Source organism: Armigeres subalbatus, chromosome 2 (genome assembly GCF_024139115.2).
Source record: "Armigeres subalbatus isolate Guangzhou_Male chromosome 2, GZ_Asu_2, whole genome shotgun sequence".
In the NCBI taxonomy this organism is placed as follows: Eukaryota; Metazoa; Arthropoda; class Insecta; order Diptera; family Culicidae; genus Armigeres; species Armigeres subalbatus.
The window spans coordinates 177,938,958-177,962,639 of NC_085140.1; the positions used below are offsets into that span (position 1 = coordinate 177,938,958).

At 38.5% G+C, this 23,682-nt stretch overlaps 2 protein-coding genes across 5 annotated transcripts in view; one reads left to right on the forward strand and one right to left on the reverse strand.

The window, feature by feature from the left end:
* LOC134211298 (serine/arginine repetitive matrix protein 1) overlaps positions 1 to 2,601 on the reverse strand; it is a 45,930-nt gene extending 43,329 nt beyond the window's left edge. For 3 of the 4 annotated variants that reach the window (XM_062688034.1, XM_062688035.1, XM_062688032.1), the window contains exon 1: positions 2,242 to 2,601. In XM_062688034.1, coding sequence (XP_062544018.1) covers positions 2,242 to 2,253 — 12 coding nt within the window. In that variant the 5' untranslated portion in view covers positions 2,254 to 2,601. The remainder of the gene's footprint in view (positions 1 to 2,241) is intronic. The other variant, XM_062688033.1, reaches the window with a different exon arrangement.
* Positions 2,602 to 9,789: 7,188 nt separating this feature from the next.
* LOC134211293 (small ribosomal subunit protein eS4) lies at positions 9,790 to 16,115 on the forward strand. The gene is made up of 4 exons (XM_062688014.1): positions 9,790 to 9,934; positions 10,459 to 10,717; positions 15,407 to 15,504; positions 15,571 to 16,115. Exons 1-4 carry the CDS (start codon positions 9,932 to 9,934, stop codon positions 15,997 to 15,999), a joined length of 789 nt encoding a protein of 262 aa, XP_062543998.1. The 5' UTR covers positions 9,790 to 9,931; the 3' UTR covers positions 16,000 to 16,115.
* The last annotated feature ends 7,567 nt before the right edge of the window (positions 16,116 to 23,682 follow it).

The following is a 23,682-nucleotide window of genomic DNA, read 5'->3' on the forward strand; positions in this document are numbered from 1 at the left end:
GGTTCACGAAAATCTGTGGGGCGCCCTTAGACGCAAGAGAGTTCCGGACAAAATCGTCGGCCTCATAGAAACGCAGTACGAAGTTTACACGTGCTGAGTTCTGGATAATGTAGCTTTGGTTAGTTGCTGAAGTGAGGCAAGTTTGTATTCTATTTCCGCTACTGTTCCGTAATCGACGAGATTATGGTGGGTGTAATTGACCGTTTACCAAACCGTGGACTGTCCTGGCAGCCTATTACTATGGAGCATCTAAACGACTTCGATTTGGCTGATGATATTGCTCTAATAGCACAACGGTGCCGCTCTGATATGCAGAGTAAGCTGAACGACCTGTCCGAACGCTCCTCTACGGTAGGTCCCACCATCAATGTCAACAAGACCAAATCGTTGGATGTTAAAACGAACAATCTCTCCAACTTTACGATAGCCGGGCAAGCAGGGGAGAAGATCGAAAACTTGCAATATCTTGGCAGCCAGTTAGCGTCGGACGGAGCAAGATCGACATAGGAGCACGGATCAACAAGGCTAGGGCTGCTTTGGCGAGTTTACGAAATATACAGAGATCCAGTCAGATTAGTCACCGCACTTAATTCCGAATGTTCAACTCTGATGTGAGATCTGTGTTATTATACGCCAGTGAGACTTGGTATGTAGCAGCAGAGATCACGCAGAAACTGCAAGTATTTATCAACTGAGTCTACGTTTTATAACTCGGGCCTAGTGGCCTCACAACTGGATCTCGAATGCTAAGCTCCATCGACAGAAATTGGAGAGCGCAAATGGAGGTGGGTCGGCTACACATAGAGCGGAGACGAAATCCGACAGGCCATCGCAGCAGAGGCAGACCCAGGGGCTCGTGGCGAAGTAGCCTTAACAAAGGAATAAAGGAAGTCGACAGGAATCTGATCTGGGCCTAGGTCAAGGCTAAAGCGTGCAGCTGCCCAGGATGGAGATCTTTTACGTTGGCCCCTGTTGGTCCTATGTACCCCTCTTGAGTGAGTGAGTGAGGTCATGGACATACTAGCTGTGACTTGTGAGTAAGCCTCTATTCTACTTATTACAATCAAACCTTATTCCTGCCAACCAGCGACCGGCAGCCGTCTCTACCCCGTGGACACTATTTTTCGGGAAGAACGATTAATATTCAGCCTAAGCTTTGCCTTCGCCTGAGTATTTCAACTTCTATTGGATCTGTGGGATCTGGCATATTATGGAAAAAGCTGCACCATGATGAGAACAGCGAAAGAACACTAATGGTTATTACAATCTATAAGTTTCGTTGCGTTCGGAATTCAACCAATTGCGGTGGTGTTTTGATCGCTGTGATCTTCAGAATTAATTCGGTTGAAAACAAATCTTGGAGAATCCTCGAACAATTCTGGGTGATAATCAAGATTGACGACTGTATACGTTGATCCATTTTATCTTCCTTCAGATCAGGTCAAACTCATTAAAATCTCAAAAAAATCTTCAACATCTTAGAAACGCTCGAACTTAATGATGAAGTGCTCGTCTTTGCCAATATCAATCTTGTCTGCATTTCTTGGAAGCACTCTGACAACGGTCATATAAAAATGATATTGTTCTATATTTCAGTGAGTCAAGATTTTGAATATTCAAAAATGCGTGACAGACGAGGGAAGATAAATTCAAAAAAAGTATTTTTTTTTTATAATGTATCTATTCTTTTTAATCATGTTTTGGGGAATATTGCATTCTAGAACATGACATTCCAGGGATAGGCTTTCTGGAATATGACTTAAAAATATAAATCCTAAAATCAGAGTGTATGCTGTACAATCAAAATCAGAGTGAATGCACTCAAGCTATTGCTATAACATGCACTCTGATTAAAATGTATGATAAATTTGAAAGGCTCCGTATCTGAAGCCGACAGATATTTACAATAGAGTACATATTTGAAATTGTAATTTGTAATTTTATTCATTCAGTTTTAAGTAATTCTGTAGGCACAGAGCTAATTTTCAGGGCAAGGAACTAAAGTATAATAGTATTATACTTTATAAAGCAAGTTTGTATCAAACTATTTTGCTATCATCGTTTTTTAGCCTGAGAAAATCATTCTCATTGTCCATTAAGTATATAAGTATATTCATTTGTTACGATAGCCTACCAGTTACAGGACTTTTACTTAGGTCAAGGAAGTTTAGGCAATAATGCGAAAAAAATTAATTAGGTATATTTTTTATAGAATCATTACGTAAATTGGGATGTACTTACCGTAAACATCATCTTGATATCGGTCGATTCTTCACAGTTTCACTGATATTCCTTTTTCCCGAACACTTTCACTCGTAGAAATGAAAAATCCTCGTAAGCTCCAATTTTTCTTATCTACGGCTCCAGGAGCACTTTGTACGGCGTATACCGCAGGATCTCTATCAAACCCAACGCAGTCCTACCGGTTAGACCATAATGTACTCGTATTTTAACTTTTCTTCCTGTTTCTTTACAGATTCACTGTTTTTCCACCAACGATAACATTATTCTTCAAACAAAAATGTATCCGGCACATGCAAAATGGCGTTTTATCATTTTTGGCGACGGATTTTCTTGTTTTTGACAACGATCGTTGTTTTTTTTTTTTGGTTTTGACAGAACTAAAAACAGGGCTGTATTTGGGCATACAGCGACTGTCAATGTATATACACGGAGAAAAATTAAAAAGTTGATTAGCTTATTATTTCGGCACCAACATTTCAAAAGGGTGAAACTGCTTTTGTAAACAAGAGCTTCTCACGTCGCTGGTGGGCTAATTTGAGTCCACGCACGCAGTTCAACACCACTGACAGAAGCGGTGAATCCTCTTCTTTCATTCGATAGCACTGGATTGCGTGGGCGGGCACAAACAAGCCCACCAGCGACGTGAGAAGCTCTTGTTTACAAAAGCAGTTTTGCCCTTTTGAAATGTTGGTGCCGATTTAGTCCTTTTCAGCATTTTCCAACTTTTAATCTTTTCATAACCTTACAGCTTTGCTATAAAGATTATTTTCAATTTAAGCTATCATTTGCATTTCGATTAACCATTTTTAGTCTGTTACTTTGTAAATATATTTAATTTTCCCGGTCGGTTGTGTGCTGTGCAAATCTCGGTACAAATAGTGTGAAAAAGTTAATATTTACCATTCGCAACTCGTGCTTATTAATAATCGTCAACACGTTTGGCAGCTAAGCACCAACACAATTCAACGGAACGACGACGGAAACGGAAAATTTGACAGAAAATATATGGGCTGACTGTCAAATCCACCGTTTCCGTTGCCGTTCCGCTGTATTGCGTGGAGTCCATGGAATACTTCACGGACGACAGCAAATCGACTTTTTTTTTCTCTGTTCCGCCGGATATCAAAGCCTCGCTGGCATGTGAGTTTTCTTCTGCTGATTTTCCCCGCAAGTATACTACTGGGAGCTGCGGATAGAGTCAAAACGAGTGCCAAAAAATCTCCAAGGTAAGCTGTCAAAAAGTATCCATCGCATCGAGAGAGGTTTTTTGCATTTTGAGCGCCGCCGAGAGAGTACACGTATAAATCAACTCATACTAAATATCTGGGTGCTGCGGATAGAGCCGCTTTTCTGCGCTCAAGCGAGCAGAGGGATATTTTGAAATCACTTCCATAAACTAAATTATTTTGCAGTTACTTGGCTGTCAAACATTTCCCGCTCTTCGAATTTCTCTTTCCACGCTGCACGGGGGTGCACAAATGCGCTAGACTCTACATGACTTTACGATTGTTTACATACATTGATGCTCCAATCAGCTGCTGAATCTCGTGAAATTTCGTAACGAGTCCTTTTTAATTACATTCCCACTAATTTTCCACTCGAAATATAATGTGAGAATATTTGTTACAAAGAATACAAAACTCAAACAAAGTTTAATTTTATTTTTTCCCAAAATAATAACAATACTTCTCAATATTAGATCAGAAACGAACATAACCACAATCTTCAATGTTTGGCTCCGGCACAATAGAAAATTTTGGCTTCAGTTTGACAACCAAATCGATTCTATCCGCACCACCCAGCTAAATATAGCTCATTTTGAACAAATTTCAATTTTCTGGCGTAATTTTAAATATATCGACGGATTCAAAATAAGTAAAGGGTATTTAATTTTCGACACGTTAATTTATGCGATGCAGTAAATTGACGAAATCTTTGTGATTAATTCTATAAAGATAAACACAATGATAATTCAATGTGAGAAAATCGTAACGTGTACATTGAACATCGAGAGGAAGTTTGCGAGTTTCAAGCAAAATATCTTGAAAATTGGATTCGATCGAGTCCGCAGCTCCCAGGTATATGTACTATAGTGACCAATTTATCCCTTCCACCAAGTGTGAATATATTTGTTACAAAGAATGCACAACTCAAACTAAGTTTATTTGTATTTCTTTCCCCAAATAACAACCAGCTTTTTACTCGATGATGCCATAATGCTTTGCATCACCCCTTTTGACATATGGTGTGTCCACTATAATTTTTATAGATGGGTCTTAGCAATCTATGAAGTTGAAATTTTCTATGAAAACATTGATTTGTCATAATTTTGCTAGCGATTGGAGTGTTATACCGGAACACAGAGTAATATTTCTCATCAAAACATATTTTAATGCTGACTTTTTTTAGGTGGAATTCAAGCTCGTAAACGCTCTCGTGGTACCCAAAATCGCTTCTGGATGAATCTGTTCGATTTTCATTTATTCAACATGCGGTATGAAGAATATAATAGTTATGACATTGTGAAATATCTACATGATGTCTTCAGATATCTCGTTCAGGAGACATGCAAACATTTATAAGCTGCTATTGCACATTACATGGTCTTCCGAGTGCAGCCTCATAGTTTTCATAAGTTTCACGTAGTTTCAATCCATAATGCGGGGCTCTTTTGGCTTAAAGTAACGCGTTTCTTGTCTTAATCAAATCGAATAAAAATCCGAGGTAAATCAAAATTGGTACATAACTAAACGGGTTATGCTTTTCCTATTATCTATGTGGATGAAGCCACTCAAATTACTAAATTTTGACCGTTGGTGGTCATCGGCTGTGTATCAGTGAAAACGGTGTATTTACTTATTCATATCATTCTGCAAATGGTTTTTCAACAGATTTAAATAATAATTATATTTTCGTTATAACCAAAAATTTAAAAAATACCATCCACAAGAGATAATTTTACTTTTGTCTAAAACATTTTCTCTTGGATTTTGAAATATCTTTTGGTACACTATCATTCGGAACGTCCGCTAAAATACCATTGATTGGAACGTGCCGTGAAATAAACGGACGATAGTTTGCCCCGCATAATAGAAGCCAGTCCTAAAAATAATAAAAAATTAGATTCCTATTAGAATAAATGAAAATACCTATACAAAACTCCAAACGTTTAACTGCATCGCACCTATTTTTCACAACATAAAAATATGACAGATCGACAACTAATTCATGGCATAAGACATTTCGATGAAAAAATATGTACCGTGAACCCCCGGTAATATGACCATTTTTAACTTGAACACTTTTTAGTTTGAACCCCGTTGGTTTGAACATATGTCGTTTTCGGTTTTAAACCTGGGTCAGGTCCGACCCCGACTCTGAATAACCGAACGAAAAACGAATCGGGATCGAGTCAGTATGATGGTATTAGTGAGAACTCAATCCCTATCATCTGTTTTGTTTTCAATTCGCAGTTTTATCAGCTGGCAGAAACAGACATATTTTATCTATTGAATTTTGTTATTAGTGTTTTTTTTCTTGTTTTATGAATTATGGGGGAAATCAGACGTTTCTTCTGTTAATTGTTCAATGACTAAAATGACTATTAATCCATCAATAAATTAATGTGATTAGGAGCTTGTGATGAATGACGACGGCAATGTGGATTGCCGTGAAAGAATTTATGCCAATCCGTGTTTCCCGATAAACTGTTATGCTGATTCTATATAACTTTTTGGGTAACAGTGACTGTGTTACAGTAAATTTGAATTATCAATTATGTCATTGAAATGGAACAGTACAAGAAAATATGGAAACACTCCAATACAACATTTATTGAGATTTGGCCTTTTATTTTAAAACAAAGAATCAAATCATTACAAGAGTTGAACAGCATTATTTTTTGCTATTTGCATTTTTTTGCTATTTTTCTCCCAAGAAGAGGGACCCTTTGGGATAAATTGCGATTTCGACAAAACTGCAAAAACCAAATATACAAGAAAGGCAAATAATGTTCACTACATAATCTAAACAGGAGATTCAACATGATAAATAACAATGAAAAAATATGTCTTTGTCGTTTTTCAACGAATTATAACTAAAAACCTTTCTTCCACTAAAAAATATGCCCAATTCGGATAAAAAATGTTTCTAAATAAACCATTGAAATTATTTATTAATAATCATTTATAAATAAATACAATAAATTTGTTGATGGCAATATAGTTGTCAAAGTCTTAAAAATGGTTAATGCCAGGGTTAATACATTATGTTTATATTCTTCAAATCCGTAACCTTGAACAAATTATGCACAGACTGCAATAATGAATAAAATAATGGTATGAACATTTTGGTATAAATAACTTCATAGCGGCAGATACTCTGGTACGCTATTTTCCCATTGATAGAGAAATTATACCTAAAGCATATGTTCGAATACACAACGTAATAGTGAATAAATAGCAGCTACCTTCTCGTCACTGCATTTTATAAATCACATTTTCAACCAAATTTTCAACCCTCATTTTGTTTATAGTGGAGCTATCATCTGAGGTAATCAGTGAAAAATATGTCGATATCTGAATCCGATTCACCATCAGAGCAACTTGAAGACAGCACAAAATTAAAATAATCCATTTTTGCGTGGAAGATCAACAAAATTGATAAATTTAACAAATGAAACAAACAAAATCAAATACCCATCCGTGTCTTTTACGTTTTCATTTTCCTTTAGCGTAAACATAAACACCAGTTTGACAGTTTGTGTTTGAATGTATTGGTGAACCTAGGTTGGATCTCGATAAATCGGCAGAGCGAACCTCATTCATTTTGGGTCGGATCTGGTGCGGATCGCGATCCAACCTGGGGCCTGTAGCATAATCGAAATTGTACTAATAATATTAGTAGAGTAGCTTGTAACTTGTATTTTTCTGTTGCATAATGAATCTACAAGTATGAATTTACAGGACTAATATTACAAGTAAACCGCACTAATAATATTAGTGGAATTTACAAGTAAATGTTGCATAAAGAGAATACAAGTATAAATTATTAGCGTTGGCTTGTAGTTTCTTTTACAAGTATGAATGGTGCTGTAATTTAATTTACAAGTAGCTTATATTTTATTATTTTAGTAGTGCAAAGTAGTTATGCATAGTTTCATTGTTTTCAACGACTTAACAGAGAAAGACACTATTATTTTAGATGCTTCAAATTACCATATAATGAAATACTGGGCACTAAGAATAAATTTCTCGTTCCCATATAACACTGAGAATTATGAAAATTGTCAAATGACTTTGCATATACCTAGTAGAAGTAATTTAAGTGCTGACATCAAGTATTCAAATGGTGGAGCGCTAAAAATCATTAGCAATTATGCAGTACACAGAAACCCAAAACTACTCAAAAGTGGGTTGTTTTAGCTCAAATCCGCCCTTTGGACCAATAACCCTATTTTGAGTAAAATGAGTTTCCTAATACTTACAGTAGTTTAACTTAATCCACTTAAAACATATTAACCAAAGCTGAGTTTGGTTTACCCAAAGTTGACTTTATTCATCTCAAAATTGAGAATATATTAATTTACTGAAATTTGTATTATTGTATTATTATACTAAACAATCTTGTTTAAGACCATACATATTGCATTATGTTTGACAACAATCATGGGAAAGAAAGGAAAAACGGAAAAACTACCTAAATTCTGAGTAGAATTTATTACGATATTTTCATCAGTTAGGATTTTGAACTAAAACGTCCAAATTTCACAATCGAATTAGAAGCAAAATCTAAACCCGCATAAGTCTTACACAGTCGTAAATTAAACCCTCTTCAAAAACCCACAACAAACAAGTCTAGCGGGATTCGATTTATCATGGAGGATACGTTTGCGTAACTTACAAATTGCCTTAATTAAAACTTAAGTCAATCCTAAAGATCACGTAAAAACGACTCCAGTGTGCATTCCATTGGCTTGGTTAAAAATACCAATACCACGAAGCCGGCTTAAACCGCGGATTCGATAAATTTACAGAGAGTGTTCCGTGCATTGCATACCTATCGCAGTCAAAATATATATTCTATCCACAATTTGCAAACAAACGTAAACAAATCGTTTTCCTCCTCATTGACGGTGAACTGTCGGATGAATTTTGACAGGTAAATGAACCTGACGGACTTGTAATTTCAACCTTACTAATAATACAAGTACTAATATTATTAGTTGGCAAAAGATTATTATGCGACGCAAATTACAAGTACTTGTAATTTGTTGACTTGTAGCTTGTAACTTGTAGCTAATATTATTAGTCTGATTATGCTACAGGGCCCTGAACGAATAACCGAACGTTTTGACAGCTGTTAGAGCGGATCCGGTGCAGAACTAGGTTCGACCCAGCAATAACCGAAAACGACAATAGTTCAAATTAAAAATTGATCAAACGTCATTTACCACGTGGAATCGAGAGAAGAAAAATGGAACATCGTGAAATGGAACGCAGAATCAAAACAAACCAGCAAAGAGAGCAGCCAGAAACCAGTTTTTCTGATGCTTATAGAGTAACCAGAAGCTCAAATTAAAAATGAACCCCGTTAATTTGAATGAGGTACCGTTCAAATTATCGGGGGTCCACGGTACACAGCATATGTCAAATTCGATTCACCCCTTGTAAATTTATGGCTAGCGTAAAAAGCTGGACCCAGATTAAGGCCAGTATCGACTTAAAAAGTAGAGAGGTTACGGAATTTTGTTCAATATTACCAAGAGCAATTTTGACAACTGATCTGCAAGAATCAAATTGTCACTTTTACTTACGCAATAATCGAGCAGAATATTTTTCCGAAAGTATATAAAGTGACAGCCCGCATAATGAAAAACGACATGCCATGCAGTCAAAATTACATATGTGTTATAAGATATATTGTCACTATTCACTTCATTGTTAGCATACAATTTTAAGCTTGATTCACCATACCAAGCCTACATCAACACTTACTGTTAATACATAACATGCTGTCGATGTGTAATTATATAGTTCTTGAATTGTACATCTACCAACTGATGTATGGTACATCGAAAATTTTGTTCGAAAAACGACCAGATTTAAATGTTAATTATGTAACCGCCCATTACTCATATGGTAGTTTGGCCGTTTACCATCTGAGCTACTGTTGAAACAGTATATGAGACTGTTCATTTATAGTTGACTACTATTAGTGAGACCATCGCTACAATACCACTTATTCTCTTCAATTATAACAGATGCGGTCCACGTATGGTCCATGATTATGCGGGAGCTCCCATTACTTTGCGTGGGAACCTTACAAATGCCAATTTTGTTTTTTGTTCTTTTCATGTGGATACTGCTGTAAGAATTTTGCTTCGATTTTTTACTTTTCCGATTCAGTGAACGGAATTTAACATGTGATTGAGATAGAAAAAGAAATTTCTTTTGAACACGATACCAACCTTTAAAATAGATTCGTTTGCTTTTTAAATTAGGTCATTATCTATTGTTAAGCGAGATCTCTTTGAGCATCACAAAACCGAGCACAAAACATCACGCGGCGTCGCGTGCAAAGCGACGCTGCGATTTTTAACAGCTGTCATGTCAGATGCACTGAACTGATTTTGACAACTTCCGGCGACTTGTCTTTCGTAGTTTTCTTTTCGCCCTAAACTATCAAGATGGTAAGTAACGTGTCGTTTGATTCAAGTTGATAGATTGAAGAATTTTGCTGAATTTATGGTGAAAAATGCTAGTTAATTTACGAAAAATTGAAGAGCAAGTTCATGGTTACCGAATAAAGTAAGATTATCGAAAGTAAGTTTAGTGCATCGCTGTTAGAAGTGGAATATTGTGATCCCATGCATCGAGTTGTTGTGTTTTGAGAAGCGGCCTACGGCCAACGATGATTTTATTTTACGAAACCTAAAATGAGTGCTGTGTCCAGTTGGAATTGGAGTACCTACATACAATTCGCATAATATTGGAAGCCCATGGTGCAGCAAACATTTGCGTCTTGTCGATTTCAGTAAAACTGTTGACATCGAAGGTTTTCTGGATAAACAGCGGATACCGTGAAGGATCATAGTTCGCCCACTTGTGATATTACAAAGGACTTGAGAAGCAAAATATCAATCTATCGCTCGATATGCCATACAGATTTTAAACATTATAATAATCGTTCGAACTTAATCTAAAAAAATTCTAGGCTCGCGGACCGAAGAAACACTTGAAGCGTTTGAACGCCCCAAGAGGATGGATGTTGGACAAGACCGGGGGTACTTTTGCCCCGCGTCCATCCACCGGCCCACACAAGCTGCGTGAATCGTTGCCGCTGGTGATTTTCCTGCGTAACCGTCTGAAGTACGCCCTGACCAACACCGAGGTCACCAAGATTGTGATGCAGCGTCACATCAAGATCGACGGCAAGGTCCGCACAGATCCGAACTACCCGGCTGGATTCATGGGTGAGTAAATTCGTTTTTTTTTCTTTTGAGGTTTTGATCACGAACGGCCAACATTCATATTTTTAGAAAATTATTTTGAGCTTTTTAGTGGAATGTCTTCACTTGTCATAAGACGAGTTTGTACAATCCCATTGAATTCCACCACTTAATTGTATCTTGACAGATACGTATTTCGACCTCAACAGTAAGGCCGTCTTCAGTGTCTCGTACTTGACTCGACTTATTTTTAGTATTATTCATTCATTTATGAGTCCGGAGCATCCATATGGATACATAGGGCCATGTTAAAGATCTCCAGACTGGGTAGATAAATGCTTAGGCTTGGTTGGTTGTGATTTTCTCTATTTCTTTGTTAAGGCTTCGTAGTCACGAATCTCTGTGTCTGCCTCTGCTGTGATGTCCTGCCGGATTCTAATCGTCATCAGGTCCAAAATACAAAACGTACACCAGCCGAAATAAAATACATCCTTGCCTCAAAATAGCAACTGTTGGAATGAGGTCAGACAAACATTCTTTAAGCAGGACTCTGCAGGTTGAAACTCCATACAGCGTTTTGATGGGGCCAACATTTTTATTCAAAACCATCTTGCATTTAAGGACACTCCACATATTCACGTGGTATAAAGTATCAATAGATTTTTGCCTTTTACTTATTCAATGAATACAAGACTGGATGGAGTCTTAAGGTGCGGCCAGAGTAAACGCGAAGTGCAAAGCGAAGCGTCCATACGATTTGACAGCTCCTTATTATTGATTGTTATTCTTTTAAATGCAGTATTCGCGCGAAATCGCGTAGACGCGTCTACTCTGGAAGGCACCTTAGAATTTATACACCTTGTCCAGGACGATGCGGAACGTACAATAAAGGCTCCCCCAAACCTAAGCGATTTCATCGCCGCGACTCTATCGTTGGGTCGCTGCAGGCAATGTTCCATTTACGCTTCCATACCAACGGCGACAAAATCGCAGTCGCCAAGCGATAGAATCGCGTCACGATTGTCTCGTCGCGTGTGTTTGGGGGAACCTTAAGACATGAGTGAAAAAACCCAGAGTAATCCAGCTAGCGGTGATGGTGCCTTTCTCGTGTATTATAAAACAAGAAAGAGGTCAAAATTGCACTTTAGGGTGATAGATTCAGTTATTTCCATCTCCATCGGCCACCAATGGCGCTTCCATAGATTTTGCTTATGTTTGACGTTTTTACACTTCCGCCATCTGGTTGCCGTTTGACAAAACTCAGTGATTTTAGTTTTAGACGAAAATGTTTCCGTGGCGATGATTTTGATTGCATTCTGCTCTAAGTGAGACGTCTGTTTCTCTGTGGTAATATTATAGATAAACTAACTGGAAGAGAAGACGTTCAGTAAACTGCCCATAAATACATAACGGTCCCATGTTTGCTTGATTTCCTATCTACATGCGACTGTACCGAATTTATGAACAATAAATTGTGATACAAAAATTATGATATTTCACGTGTATTTGCTTAGAGTTTAGCTCTGGGTCGCGCGTATTTTGCGTGCAATGGATTTCATGTCGCGCGGATTTGGCGCGGAAAATATTTCAGGATTTCCGACCAACCCTGTATACGTTTTAATGCAGATATTATGCCTTTGTACTTTTTTTTTACACGATTTGAGGATAAAATTTCATTTTATGCCTGATTTAATCAATTTGATGTTATCTTCGAGCATAATAGTGTTAATTTGTTTTTTATAAATGTAAAATTTTTGTCTTTAAAAAGGCTTTTTTAGTTGTTTTAATAAAATAATTGCAGAAATTTTTTAAAATGTGGGGCAAGTTTTTCATTAAAAGCTTAAAAATGTTTTTTTATAGAATAAAACCATTTGCAATAAACCTATCTATCTGTTTGTAATTCAATATTTTAAATAAAAGCAACATTAAGAATTACAATAATTGTAGCCCCGCTGTTTGACCCATGTTATCCCGGCATTTTCTGATTGACAGAAAAATAGTCTTCTTTATTTAATTACACGAAATGAAATAAGAAGTGGAATTTTCGTTATTTCAAGCTCTAGGCGTACAGATTATTGGGGTCTCCAGTAGCCTTGCGAGCAAAGGTGTAGGATTGCCAATCCGCCGCCATGAGCCACTGGGTATGCCTCTGCAGTGATGTCCCGCTGGGTTCCAGTCTAATGCTTGTTTACAGATTTCGTTTTCGCCCCTACGTAGAGTGTGGCCGACCCAGCCCCACTTCCGATCCCGAATTTCTGTTGCTATCAGCCTCTTGTGACAACGACTATCGAGCTCGTTGTTTGAGATCTATTGTGAGGCCACCAGGCCCGAATTATGTACCGCAGATATCTGCTGATGAGCACCTGCAGCCGTTGCGTGTTCTCCACTGATACACACCATGTTTCGCTGGCGTATAACAGCACAGATTTCACGTTAGAGTTGAAAATTCGTATTTTGGTGCGTTCACTTATCTGCCTGTTTTTCCAGATATTTCCTAAACTCGCAAAGGCAGCCCTTGCTTTCTTGATCCGTGCGCCTATGTCGATCTTGGTACCGCCGTCTGACGCCATTTGGCTACCAAGATATTGGAAGCTTTCAACATTCTCCACTGGTTGCCCGGCTACTGTGAAACTGGAAGGAGTCACCGTGTTTACATCCAACGATTTGGTTTTGTTTACGTTGATGACTAAACCTGCCGAGGAGGAGCGATCGGCAAGGTGAAACGATGCAGTAGTTGAGCGGATGTCATGGGGTCAGCTTTGAGCATCTCGGCTGATATGCGATCGACCCCTGGGGCTTTATTCGATTTCATGCTTTGGATGGCTGTTTGAATCTCTAGCAGTGATGGAGCTTCAGTATTAACGCGTGTTATACGTCGGATCCTAGGCAGATCATGCCGAGGTGGTGATGGCCTGGCTGGCGAAGAAGTTGTTCGAAGTGCTCGAACCAGCGTTTCAGCTGGTCAGTTGGGTCGGTCAATAACTGATCACTCGCGTCCCAAGAAACCAAAAGTTTACATTTTACTTAAATTTGTTCCTAATCAAACCAATTAGTTCACTCTTGGTTCACATCGAGCTCAAAGCACCTTAACAGAACTTCAAAGTTCACTTTTGCGCTTCAGCCATTCAAAAAATTACTTAAAGCTGATTAAGCCAAAACATCCCATCTTATCCGTACTTATGGTTGCTTGGGATCTTTCACAGGCATCGTTGCATTCGTCTTCGCCCCGCTTAAGCGTCGTGAGATATCGTAGAGGAGGCGAATGTCCCCGGTTGCGGCAGCTCTCTCTCCTTCGTCGGCCAGAGAGTCTGCCCACGCTCGCTTGTCCCGTCGACATGAGCGTTTTACTTCCCTCTCAAGAGCCGAGTATCGTTGACGGGCTAAAACTTTGGCTCCTCTGGTTTTTGATCGCTCTATAGCGGCTTTGGCTTTTCTTCGCTCTTCTATCTTCATCCAGGTCTCATCGGTGATCATTTGTTTTCTCTGGGTGCGCAGTTCGCCCAGATTGTTCTCGCTGGTGGCGATGAAGGCATTCTTGATGGCGGTCCATTGGTCTTCCACGCTGCCACCTTCCGGAATATCTGCAGCACGCGTCTCCAGTTCTTCAACGAAGGACCGTTTCACCGTGGCATTTTCCAGTCGGCGTGTGTTGAATCGTCGTCCAACTCTTTCCTCCTGCGAACGAATCCGCGCAATGCGCAGGCGTATTTCGCCAATGATCAGACGCGATATCTGCACTACGTTTATTCCGTACATCAAGAAGCTTCCGTTTCCGTTTTCGGCTGATGCAGATGTGGTCGATTTGGTTTTCTGTAAAGCTATCACGATAGACCCACGTGACCTTGTGAACCGGTCGATGAGGGAAGAGCAATCCCCCGATCATCATGTCGTTATTACCACAAAATTCTGCGAACAGCTCTCCGTTTTCGCTCATTTCTCCGAGACCATGGCGTACCATAATGCGCTCATGGTTCGAGTTGTCGGAGCCGATCTTCGCATTGAAGTCGCCCAAACAGATCTTGATATCACCATTCGGAATTCTATCTACGACGGCATTGAGTTGACTGTAGAAGTTCTCTTTGTCTTGGAGATCGGCAGCATCGGTTGGCGCATAACATTGGATTACACCCAGGTTTTTTTTACGCGGTTGGAATTCATTAATTTCTCGGTTAACCTAAACTTTCACAGATTTTAAAATACCACGTGAATTTTCTTTGATTTTTTGTGAATTTTTTCGTGGGGTTAACTCATTGCTTCATTAACGCTGAAGGTCTTAAACGACCAAAACCAAACCGTGTAAAAAAAACCTGGGTGTATAGTAAACGCACAAATGTAAATGTCTAGGCGATTAGCACATCTGAAAACCATTTTTTCGTGTACGAAGTAGAGCAAAGGAGAAAAACTGCTCTTCGCTTTTGCCTGTCGTTTGCTTTTGGAGTTGTGTCCCTAAAAGCGCTATGTAGTTTAGAAATTGGATTCCAACCCGATTCATCTTACGGCCACATCGAAGCAGGACAGTGGCTTAATCATGCCGGATGTCTTGTCAAAACATGGCCCAAAGAAACTGATATTCCGCTGACGGTCATTAGAAGCAATGAGTTTTGTGGTTCACTAATAACATATTTGGCGGAATACAATACTGTTGTAATCGAAAATTTAAATCATAAATCAGTACAATGATTATTACATTTGTTATTCCATTTTTTTTTTCAGATGTCATCAGCATTGAGAAGACGAACGAAAACTTCCGTCTAATCTATGATGTCAAGGGTCGCTTCACCGTTCACCGAATCACTCCAGAAGAAGCCAAGGTACTTTAACTAAATCGTATCAACAAGTTAAGACTCCGCTTATTAAATGCTTTCCTTTGTTTATAGTACAAGCTTCTGAAGGTGAAACGTGTCCAGATCGGCCCCAAGAAGGTACCATTCATTTTGACCCATGACGGCCGTACCATCCGCTACCCCGATCCAATCATTCACCAGAATGACTCGATCCAGTACGATATCGCCACTGGTAAGGTGATGGATGTGCTCAAGTTCGAACCGGGAAATTTGTGCATGATCACCGGCGGAAGGAATTTGGGTCGTTGCGGCACTGTGATCCAGCGCGAGAAGCATCCGGGATCGTTCGAAATCGTGCACGTCAAGGACGCCACCGGTCACGTTTTCGCCACCCGTCTGACTAACGTGTTCATCATCGGCAAGGCCACCAAGGCTTTCATCTCGCTGCCAAAGGGCAAGGGTGTTAAGCTGTCCATTGCTGAGGAACGCGACAAGCGATTGGCTAGCAAGGCCGCTCACTAAGCTAAGGTATGGAAGAATAAGTGGAACAGAAGCTGTGGGAAGGAAAAGCTTTCGAAAAATATTTGAAAGCTAAAACCTATATTCAAATGCTGGAAATACAAAAATATCCGCATAAAGTTTTGTCGTGGTCTAACTTGTACTATGATGACAGTACACTTTGCACTTAAGTTCCTCCTTTTGCGGGCGGGAAACCTGTTTAGAGTATGGCGTAGAACACCATATTCAATTACAGCTCTGTTTTTGGAAGATCCGTTTTAGTTCACTGCTTTTATTGCCACCAGAGGAGTTGTTTGCAGCGTAGTGGTGCATTTTTACAGGGCGATTTTATTGGTGTTATGTTCGTTATTTTTTTTAAATAATTCACCATCCTATATGACCGAAATACTATGCTGTGAACTAAATTATACTACTAACAAGTAGTGCAAATGACGTCTAAAATATTATTTATGAGGCCTTACTTTTTATAATAAATGGACCGTTCTCTGGAACGAGTCTTCAATAGTTATTTTATTAGCTATTAAAACGAATAATTTTTGGGACTGCTTTATGAGAATAAGTAACAGGGTAAAGGAAATGTAGTGTAAACTTTCAATTATAATAACTTGCACATTATCAATAAGAATTGAGGATAAGCAGTTGGCTAAATTACCCCATATGCGAAATTACCACGAAGCTCCCTATCTTATATAGGGGAACTGTTCCGTTTTCCATCTTACTGAACATATATTCATCTCATAGCAAAACAAAGTAATACAGCATCAATCTTGTCGCTTCTTTTTGCTAACAAGCGTGCTCACTGGTGAAAAAAATACAAAAATACGAAACAAATCAAACTCCTTTTCATTGTTGTTTTTGATGGGATGAAAATAGGAGCTCTGGGATGAATTGCCGAACCGTTCCCCTACATAAAAATAATTTTCTGTCCGTCTGACCTTATAGACTCGGAAACTACTAAACTAATCGAAACTAATGAAAATTTGTATGCAGGGGTTTTTGGGGCTGGAGTCAATTCTTAACCCTCTCTTTCCCACGACTTTTTTCAAAGATTTCAATAGGAAGGAATCATCTATGGAAAAAATGCTTGAACAAAAGTTGTTTGGCATAGCTAAAATTAGTGGAAAACGAAAAAAAAAGTTTTAGATTGTAAATCAATAGTTACTTGATTGTTTTCAATAGTTTCACTATTTTTACTCAAAATTGATTATATTTGCAGTCTAATGGAACCATAAAGTTTTGCCAAATACTGCTTTTTGTGATTGAAATAATTCTATGAATGTTGGAAGGTGCAAAATTTGATGGAGCTCTACAGCTACCATGGGAAGGAAAGGGTTAAGATGGTTCTAGACCCCTCTCCGCTTAAGAAAGGGGAGCCCAGTCAACATTTTCAACGTGACGATTAATATATAGAACTCATGAAATCAATGTGAACTAGACTCGTGGAAAACTTATTCCAGGTTATCCGAGGCTTGTGATAGACCCTTTATCACAACGGATCTTTCCATCCACTGAATGGTAGGCTCGAGCGTCCCGTCCTCTGCATCAGACCCATAAGGGGTCCGAAACAGTTCAATTTCAGGGTAGTAAACTTGTGAGAGAATATAAGATAGAGGAGGAGAGTGTGGAGCGGCTTGTTGACCGCTTCCGGCTCTAGCGATTGCTGTGGAACCTTATAATGTCTTATACAGTTACGATAGAGTTTGTTACAGCTTAGATGATGTATACTTATGGTAGAAGGGAAATGATTGAAATCCGTTTTCTGGTGATTGTCGAAAAAGCTATGTAGATTGATATGATAGAGGTACGTGCAGTTTGGGATTAATATGATTACGTTGGTTTAAGCTTGGAAACATAAAATAGAAAAGGAGGGAGCAGGGAGGGTGGGGGAACAAATACCTAACCATTTGACGTAGAAAGATTAAAATAGTTAAACTGAATTAAAATAAATCAATTAAATTTTACACTTTTGGTCGAACTTGAGTTAAAAATGTGTTCCAAGCAGGGACGGGAACGGTTGACATTTCTTTTTATCATTCAATCTGCCACGAAGTAAAGAAAAACAAAAACACGGTAGCCCAGCAGCAGCCACGACTAGGCAGACGACAGTCAGCACATGATTTAATTATTTTCTCTCCCACAATTAATGTTTCTGTACGCTCATTTCACGACGTATGACCGTTTTTTGTGGTAAATGATTATTTCTTTAATCCTTGCTCATTTTAGAGACTAGAACTAATGAATTAGTACCAACGGCTAGCATTCTTTCTAGGCTTTGCGCCACAGGCAATTAAACGCGATTCTGTTTTGTTTGAGAGCGCACGAACCGAAACAAAAATCTGCTGACTGTACACCGACGGCTCGACTCTCACGCAGCAGCAGGCAGGAACATACAAACAGTTTGCCTCATCGGTAAAAAAATGTCACAATGAGGGCGTACATTTTTGGAAAACTGTTTCGGTTTGTGCGGTGCGTGAAATTTGACCGGATAAAATGTAAACATTCGCATAATCACAGTGTTTTACTGTACATTTCCCGACACTGGTTCCAAGCGTGCCCACCGAATTAAGTATATTACGAGTACTGATAACTTATGCTACTAATAAAGCTCGTGATTAAAAACTGGAGGATGGCATTGTTATTGCTCATCAAAATATAATATTATTCTAGATATTCTCTTAAGTATGAAAACTGAAAACTGTCCTGAAACTGCTTTCACCATACTGCCGCCCCGAGTACAGCCGCCTCTGCGACTCATAGGCAATGTCCCTCCCACCGCCTTGACAGTCTCCAGAAGTATCTACCACAAGATTTGAGAACTAGAATGAATTATTAACATGTCCAGCCATTATATAAAATTGTTGATTTGATTTGTTCAAGCAAAGGCGTCATAGATGCGGGAACGAAATCGCCATAAACGACACGGGACAACCATGGTCCACACGACAGTGCAACAATGCACCGAATCGGGGACCTCCTAAACTGTTCTATGCAACGCAGAGTTTTACCCTCTCTTGCGTTATTTGATGCTGAAAATAAGCTCCTAATCATTTGATGGCAAAAAATAAAAATAAAATAAAAACAATCAAATAAAATTAAAATATTCTAGCTAAATTTTACTATTTTGGTCGAGCATGGGTCAGCCGCTTGACACCCGCGTTGAAAAATATGTTCCATGCGTGCCCCCCACATAAAATAATAACGTGTGCTAATCACTAATGATACTAAATAATTTAAATGGAATCAGGTATTGTTCCCGCTTATCATTTTAGCACTGCCAGGGGGAACTTGGCCGGTACCCACTGCACTTTTCTTTCCCTTTCCACAAACAATTACCATCATTTGTGATATTTCAACGGAATCTTATTGGGAATTCTGAAAAGGCAGACAATCAATGCAGTTAGATTGCCAGGTAATACGTGCACATCATATAGCACTGGTGATGCATCACAATCGTATACACACGATTCTTTTTTAAACGGGGGATGCGTTCCGTGTAAAAAACAGTTTTCAGTTCAAAATTCAAAAAACCAAAATTCGAAAATGCAAAATGGAGCAACTTTGCAAAAATTTTGAATGGGATTTTTTTTTACACGGCCGTGTAAAAAAAAATCCGTGTAAAAACAGAATCGGGTGTATATACAGGAGTATATGCACTATATGATGACATTGACCGGAAGATTAGATAAGCATTTCCCCCGATCAGGAGTTCGAATATAGGTAGCAATAAAATTGATACCGTGACCTGCCCTAATTCCGCGCATCGCCTAATACCGTGGTTTTCATCAAAAATCAGAACCTGGCTATCATGGACTGGACATCGTATTATTTGGTGAAATTTCATTTCATTTCAAAGTTAATTGCCTATATGCCGGGTATTAAGCCACTGAATGTACTGAACTCGAGTGGCGATCTCTCTTCGCTTGTGATGTCGGCTCGGGATCTGACGACCAAACTGGCACAACCTCACACAACCCCCTACTTCATTGAGCGCCGTTGCTGATGAAGCAAGTGTGTAGGAGCCGGACAATACTAAATACTCATCCTACTTGGTTGGCATGTGTACAAAAATACATATGAGAGAGTTAATTCTGAAAATGTAGTGCGAGAGATCAGCTGGTACTTGGTGCTGGGAATTTGGTTTCATCAGTACCCGCTAGTAGGGAAAGCACCTGTCATGCGAACTGGGGTCGTGGGATCAAAGCCCACCGAAGGGGCGGTTACCCTCCAATACCTTTTCCGAACTAAATCTATCACATGTTGTACATATGCATAATCATGTTTCAGACAGAGGAGATCGAAGTAAGCTGTGCTGCCAAGAGGACGCAAATAAGCAGCTCCCGTCAATTAAAATTTTGTTTTACATATAGGGGTAATGACGGCTTTGGCAGGTTTTGTTCTATTATTGGCAGGGGTTTTTTTATGACTGATTATGCTCAAATTTGGCCCAAACATTTTTTGCATATCAAAGAATATTGTGGCCAAATTTCATAAAATTCGGTCGACAAAAACCCCCCTGCCAATAATAGAACAAAACCTGCCAAAGCCGTCTGTTCCCCTACCTATGAATATATGTCTCAAGGACCGAAGAAAATTAAGCTAAGGACCAGTTCTGAAACGTTATTCGTAAGAAGCAATTCCCGCGATTCAAGCGAATAATCAGTTATATCCATCAATGAAGAAATCTCGCTTAAATTTTCAAAAGGACCTAAGTAACATTTTTTTCATGATTTTATTTGAATACTGCAATCAATAGCTTTCATGTTGCTCTGTTGATTGCGCTATTCAAATTAATTCATGAAAAAAATGTTACTTAGGTCCTTTTCAAAAGTTAAGCGAGAAATCATCCTTCAAATTAAAATTCAAGACGAATGCTGATAACCCTTGTACATTGCCATCTTCCAGAACACCTCCAGACCATTGGATGTTAGCAGATCAAGGGATATATTTTTTTTGAAATTACTTTTCGGGAACTCGTGAGTTCGTTTCATACTGTTTGTATGTATAATCAATGTTGCTCGCACAACTCTCTCTTAAACTCCCACGGAAAGCATTTCCAGGTGAAGATCTTCTGAATTTCCGCGGAAATTTCCTTCCCAGTTTCAGTGTTGGTAAAAACTCAAAATCTCAAAACTCATGGGTGATTGAAATCAAGCGTGAGTTGAAACGCACCCAACTCAGCACCTAAAAACTCATGGATGAGTTGAATCATCTATTTGAATCATCGTAGGTTTTCTTTTGTTCTCCTTCGTTAAAAACAATGAATTGACGTTTGTCGCATACAATATTAGAAACTCTTTTATGTATAAGCAATAAATTGCCCCAAATTGATTTCATATGCGTTTTTAAACCAAAATGATTTTTTGGCAAATGAGTAAAATGATGCGTTTTAGCATGAAAAATTCAAGCGTGATGCATTCCTTCAAAATCGCAAGCGATTTCGATCGCAGGGGAGCGCTCGTTGATTGAGATTTATGAGTGATTTTACCAACACTGCCCAGTTTACACGGCTTGCTTCCACGCAAAATTCTTCCGAATTTTCAAGAACTTTCTTAGATTTTTTAAATTTACAGAAGTATATTTGACTATTTTACTATATATGTATAATTGATTTCTGCCTTTATTTGCATTATATTTTGACTAGCTTCAAATCTTTTTGTCAATGTCTATTTCAATATATCTATCTTTCCATCTAACTAGCTTCCCATTTTTCCCTTATCTCAGTAGTAAGCCATTGAAACCAATCACTGACTCGTAGAAGAGTTACAGAAACGTAATATAGTAATACATAGAAATATAGTATCTGCAGAACGTTTCGTTTTTTCTGCTTTCTTCGTTTTGTGCAAAGAAACATTCGATTTTGGTCAAATATAACAGAATTTTATAATATTCTTAAGGATAATGTTATATTCGGCCAGTACTTGCTGGTGATGAAATCAGTTCACCTTTTCTTTGATTTGCAAATCGTGTGCGAGAATCGGTAGATTTTGAACTCGGCGAAAATAGTACTAAATGATACGTTATCCGACCAGAAGATATTTTGATTTTTAATTATTTTAGACATTAGAATAGAGGAAGATTATGTACAAGTCATATAACCATTGGCAATAGTGTCTATTTCGTGTCATGTGCTCGATGATCCTGGAGGGATCGTTTTGATTAGTAAGTAGAAGTTAACCACAAGAGGATATTGTAACAACGTTGAAGTCAACTTCACTATTGAAGCCCTATTTTTTTCTATTGCTACTTTCCTCGCGTAAAATGAACAATCGCCAACTTTGTGCAATTGATTGTTTATCCTTACTATGGATAGGAAAATTCCCCGGAAAATGCCTCGAAGTGAAACCTAGGAACGAATTTGTCAACTCTAGACACGCTAGGCTCCAGCCTCCATTTCCAGCTATCAGTTTTGGTGAGATCAAACCTTCATATACTTATTAATGATTAGTATTTTAACTTTTATCAATATTATTATTTAGTAGCACTTTAACGTAACCATTTGCACAGTCTTCAGAACAAAAAACAATTTTGATTTCAATAATTATTCAAAAAGAAATATTATAGTTGACAGTTTCATTCAAAGTAAATCAAATATAATATAATAATATAAATTAAAATTTTCAGTTCAAAAACACGATGTCTCTATGGGAAGATATTATTTTTCGGAAATAAGTGTCTCTTTCAGTGTCTCAGTGGGTAAACCAAAATGTTCTATCGGGGGATCTAGAACAATTTTTATTTCTGCTATTTTTTGTGCAAACTTCATAAAGAAATCTCAGGAAATCTCTAATGATAGCAGATTTAACCCCCTAAAAATGTATGGAAAATGCCCAAGCAACCAGAAGTTCAGATTTTACTTAAATTTACTCTTAACCGAACTAATTGGTTCACTATGGTTCACATCAAGTTCCAAGCATCCTTAACGGAACTTTAAAGTTCACTTAAAGTTCCGTTACATACAAAAAATTACTTAAAATGAGAGCTGATTAAGCCAAAATAGCCCTTCTTGTCCGAACTTCTGGTTGCTTGGGTGGACACCCGATAGAACATTTTAAAAATTCACTTAAGTGAAAAAGGAAAACTTATACTTTCGTGTGGTGGGTGTTTTAGAGATGCTGTTTTTTGAAAATAAGCCTCTTCGGACAAAGACACCGTGGAGAGGCATCCAGGACCTACGCGGAATACAATCTCGTTAGATTTCTCTACAGCTCCCTATCTTTACCTTCAGTGAAACTGCGGGATATTCCAGGCATTTACCACTGGAAGTCCTTTAAATTATTATCAGATAATTCTTTTGAAATTCCCCGAAGAAATTCTCGGGTACGGGTACGTAATCAGAAAGTGAAAATTAATTTCGCGTCAAGACCTGTTCTTTAGTAGGCAGAACACGATCGGCCGATCACGGAATTTTTGTTCTGCATAGTGCGGTGAGCAGAACGATCGGCCGGTCGGCGAAATTTTGTTCTGCTTTGTGCGGGTAAAAAAAGTGAAATTTAATTTCGCGTACAGGCACCTTCAGTTCGTTTGATTGTGTTTTTGTTCAAAATCATTTTAACTACACGCTTTACACGGCATACCGTTTACCAAAACGAACCCTGCCACACTCCCTACCCCATGTATCCAACATTCCAGTGATTTCTCGTGGAAGTGCAGATGACTCGTCGGCTTCTATCAAAGCGAGTAACATGT

Excerpts from the sequence above, each read along its gene's own strand:
- LOC134211293 (XM_062688014.1), top strand. Across the intron at positions 10,718-15,406 it reads CTACCCGGCTGGATTCATGG|ATGTCATCAGCATTGAGAAG; the intron begins GTGAGTAAATTC and ends TTTTTTTTTCAG. Across the intron at positions 15,505-15,570 it reads TCACTCCAGAAGAAGCCAAG|TACAAGCTTCTGAAGGTGAA; the intron begins GTACTTTAACTA and ends CTTTGTTTATAG.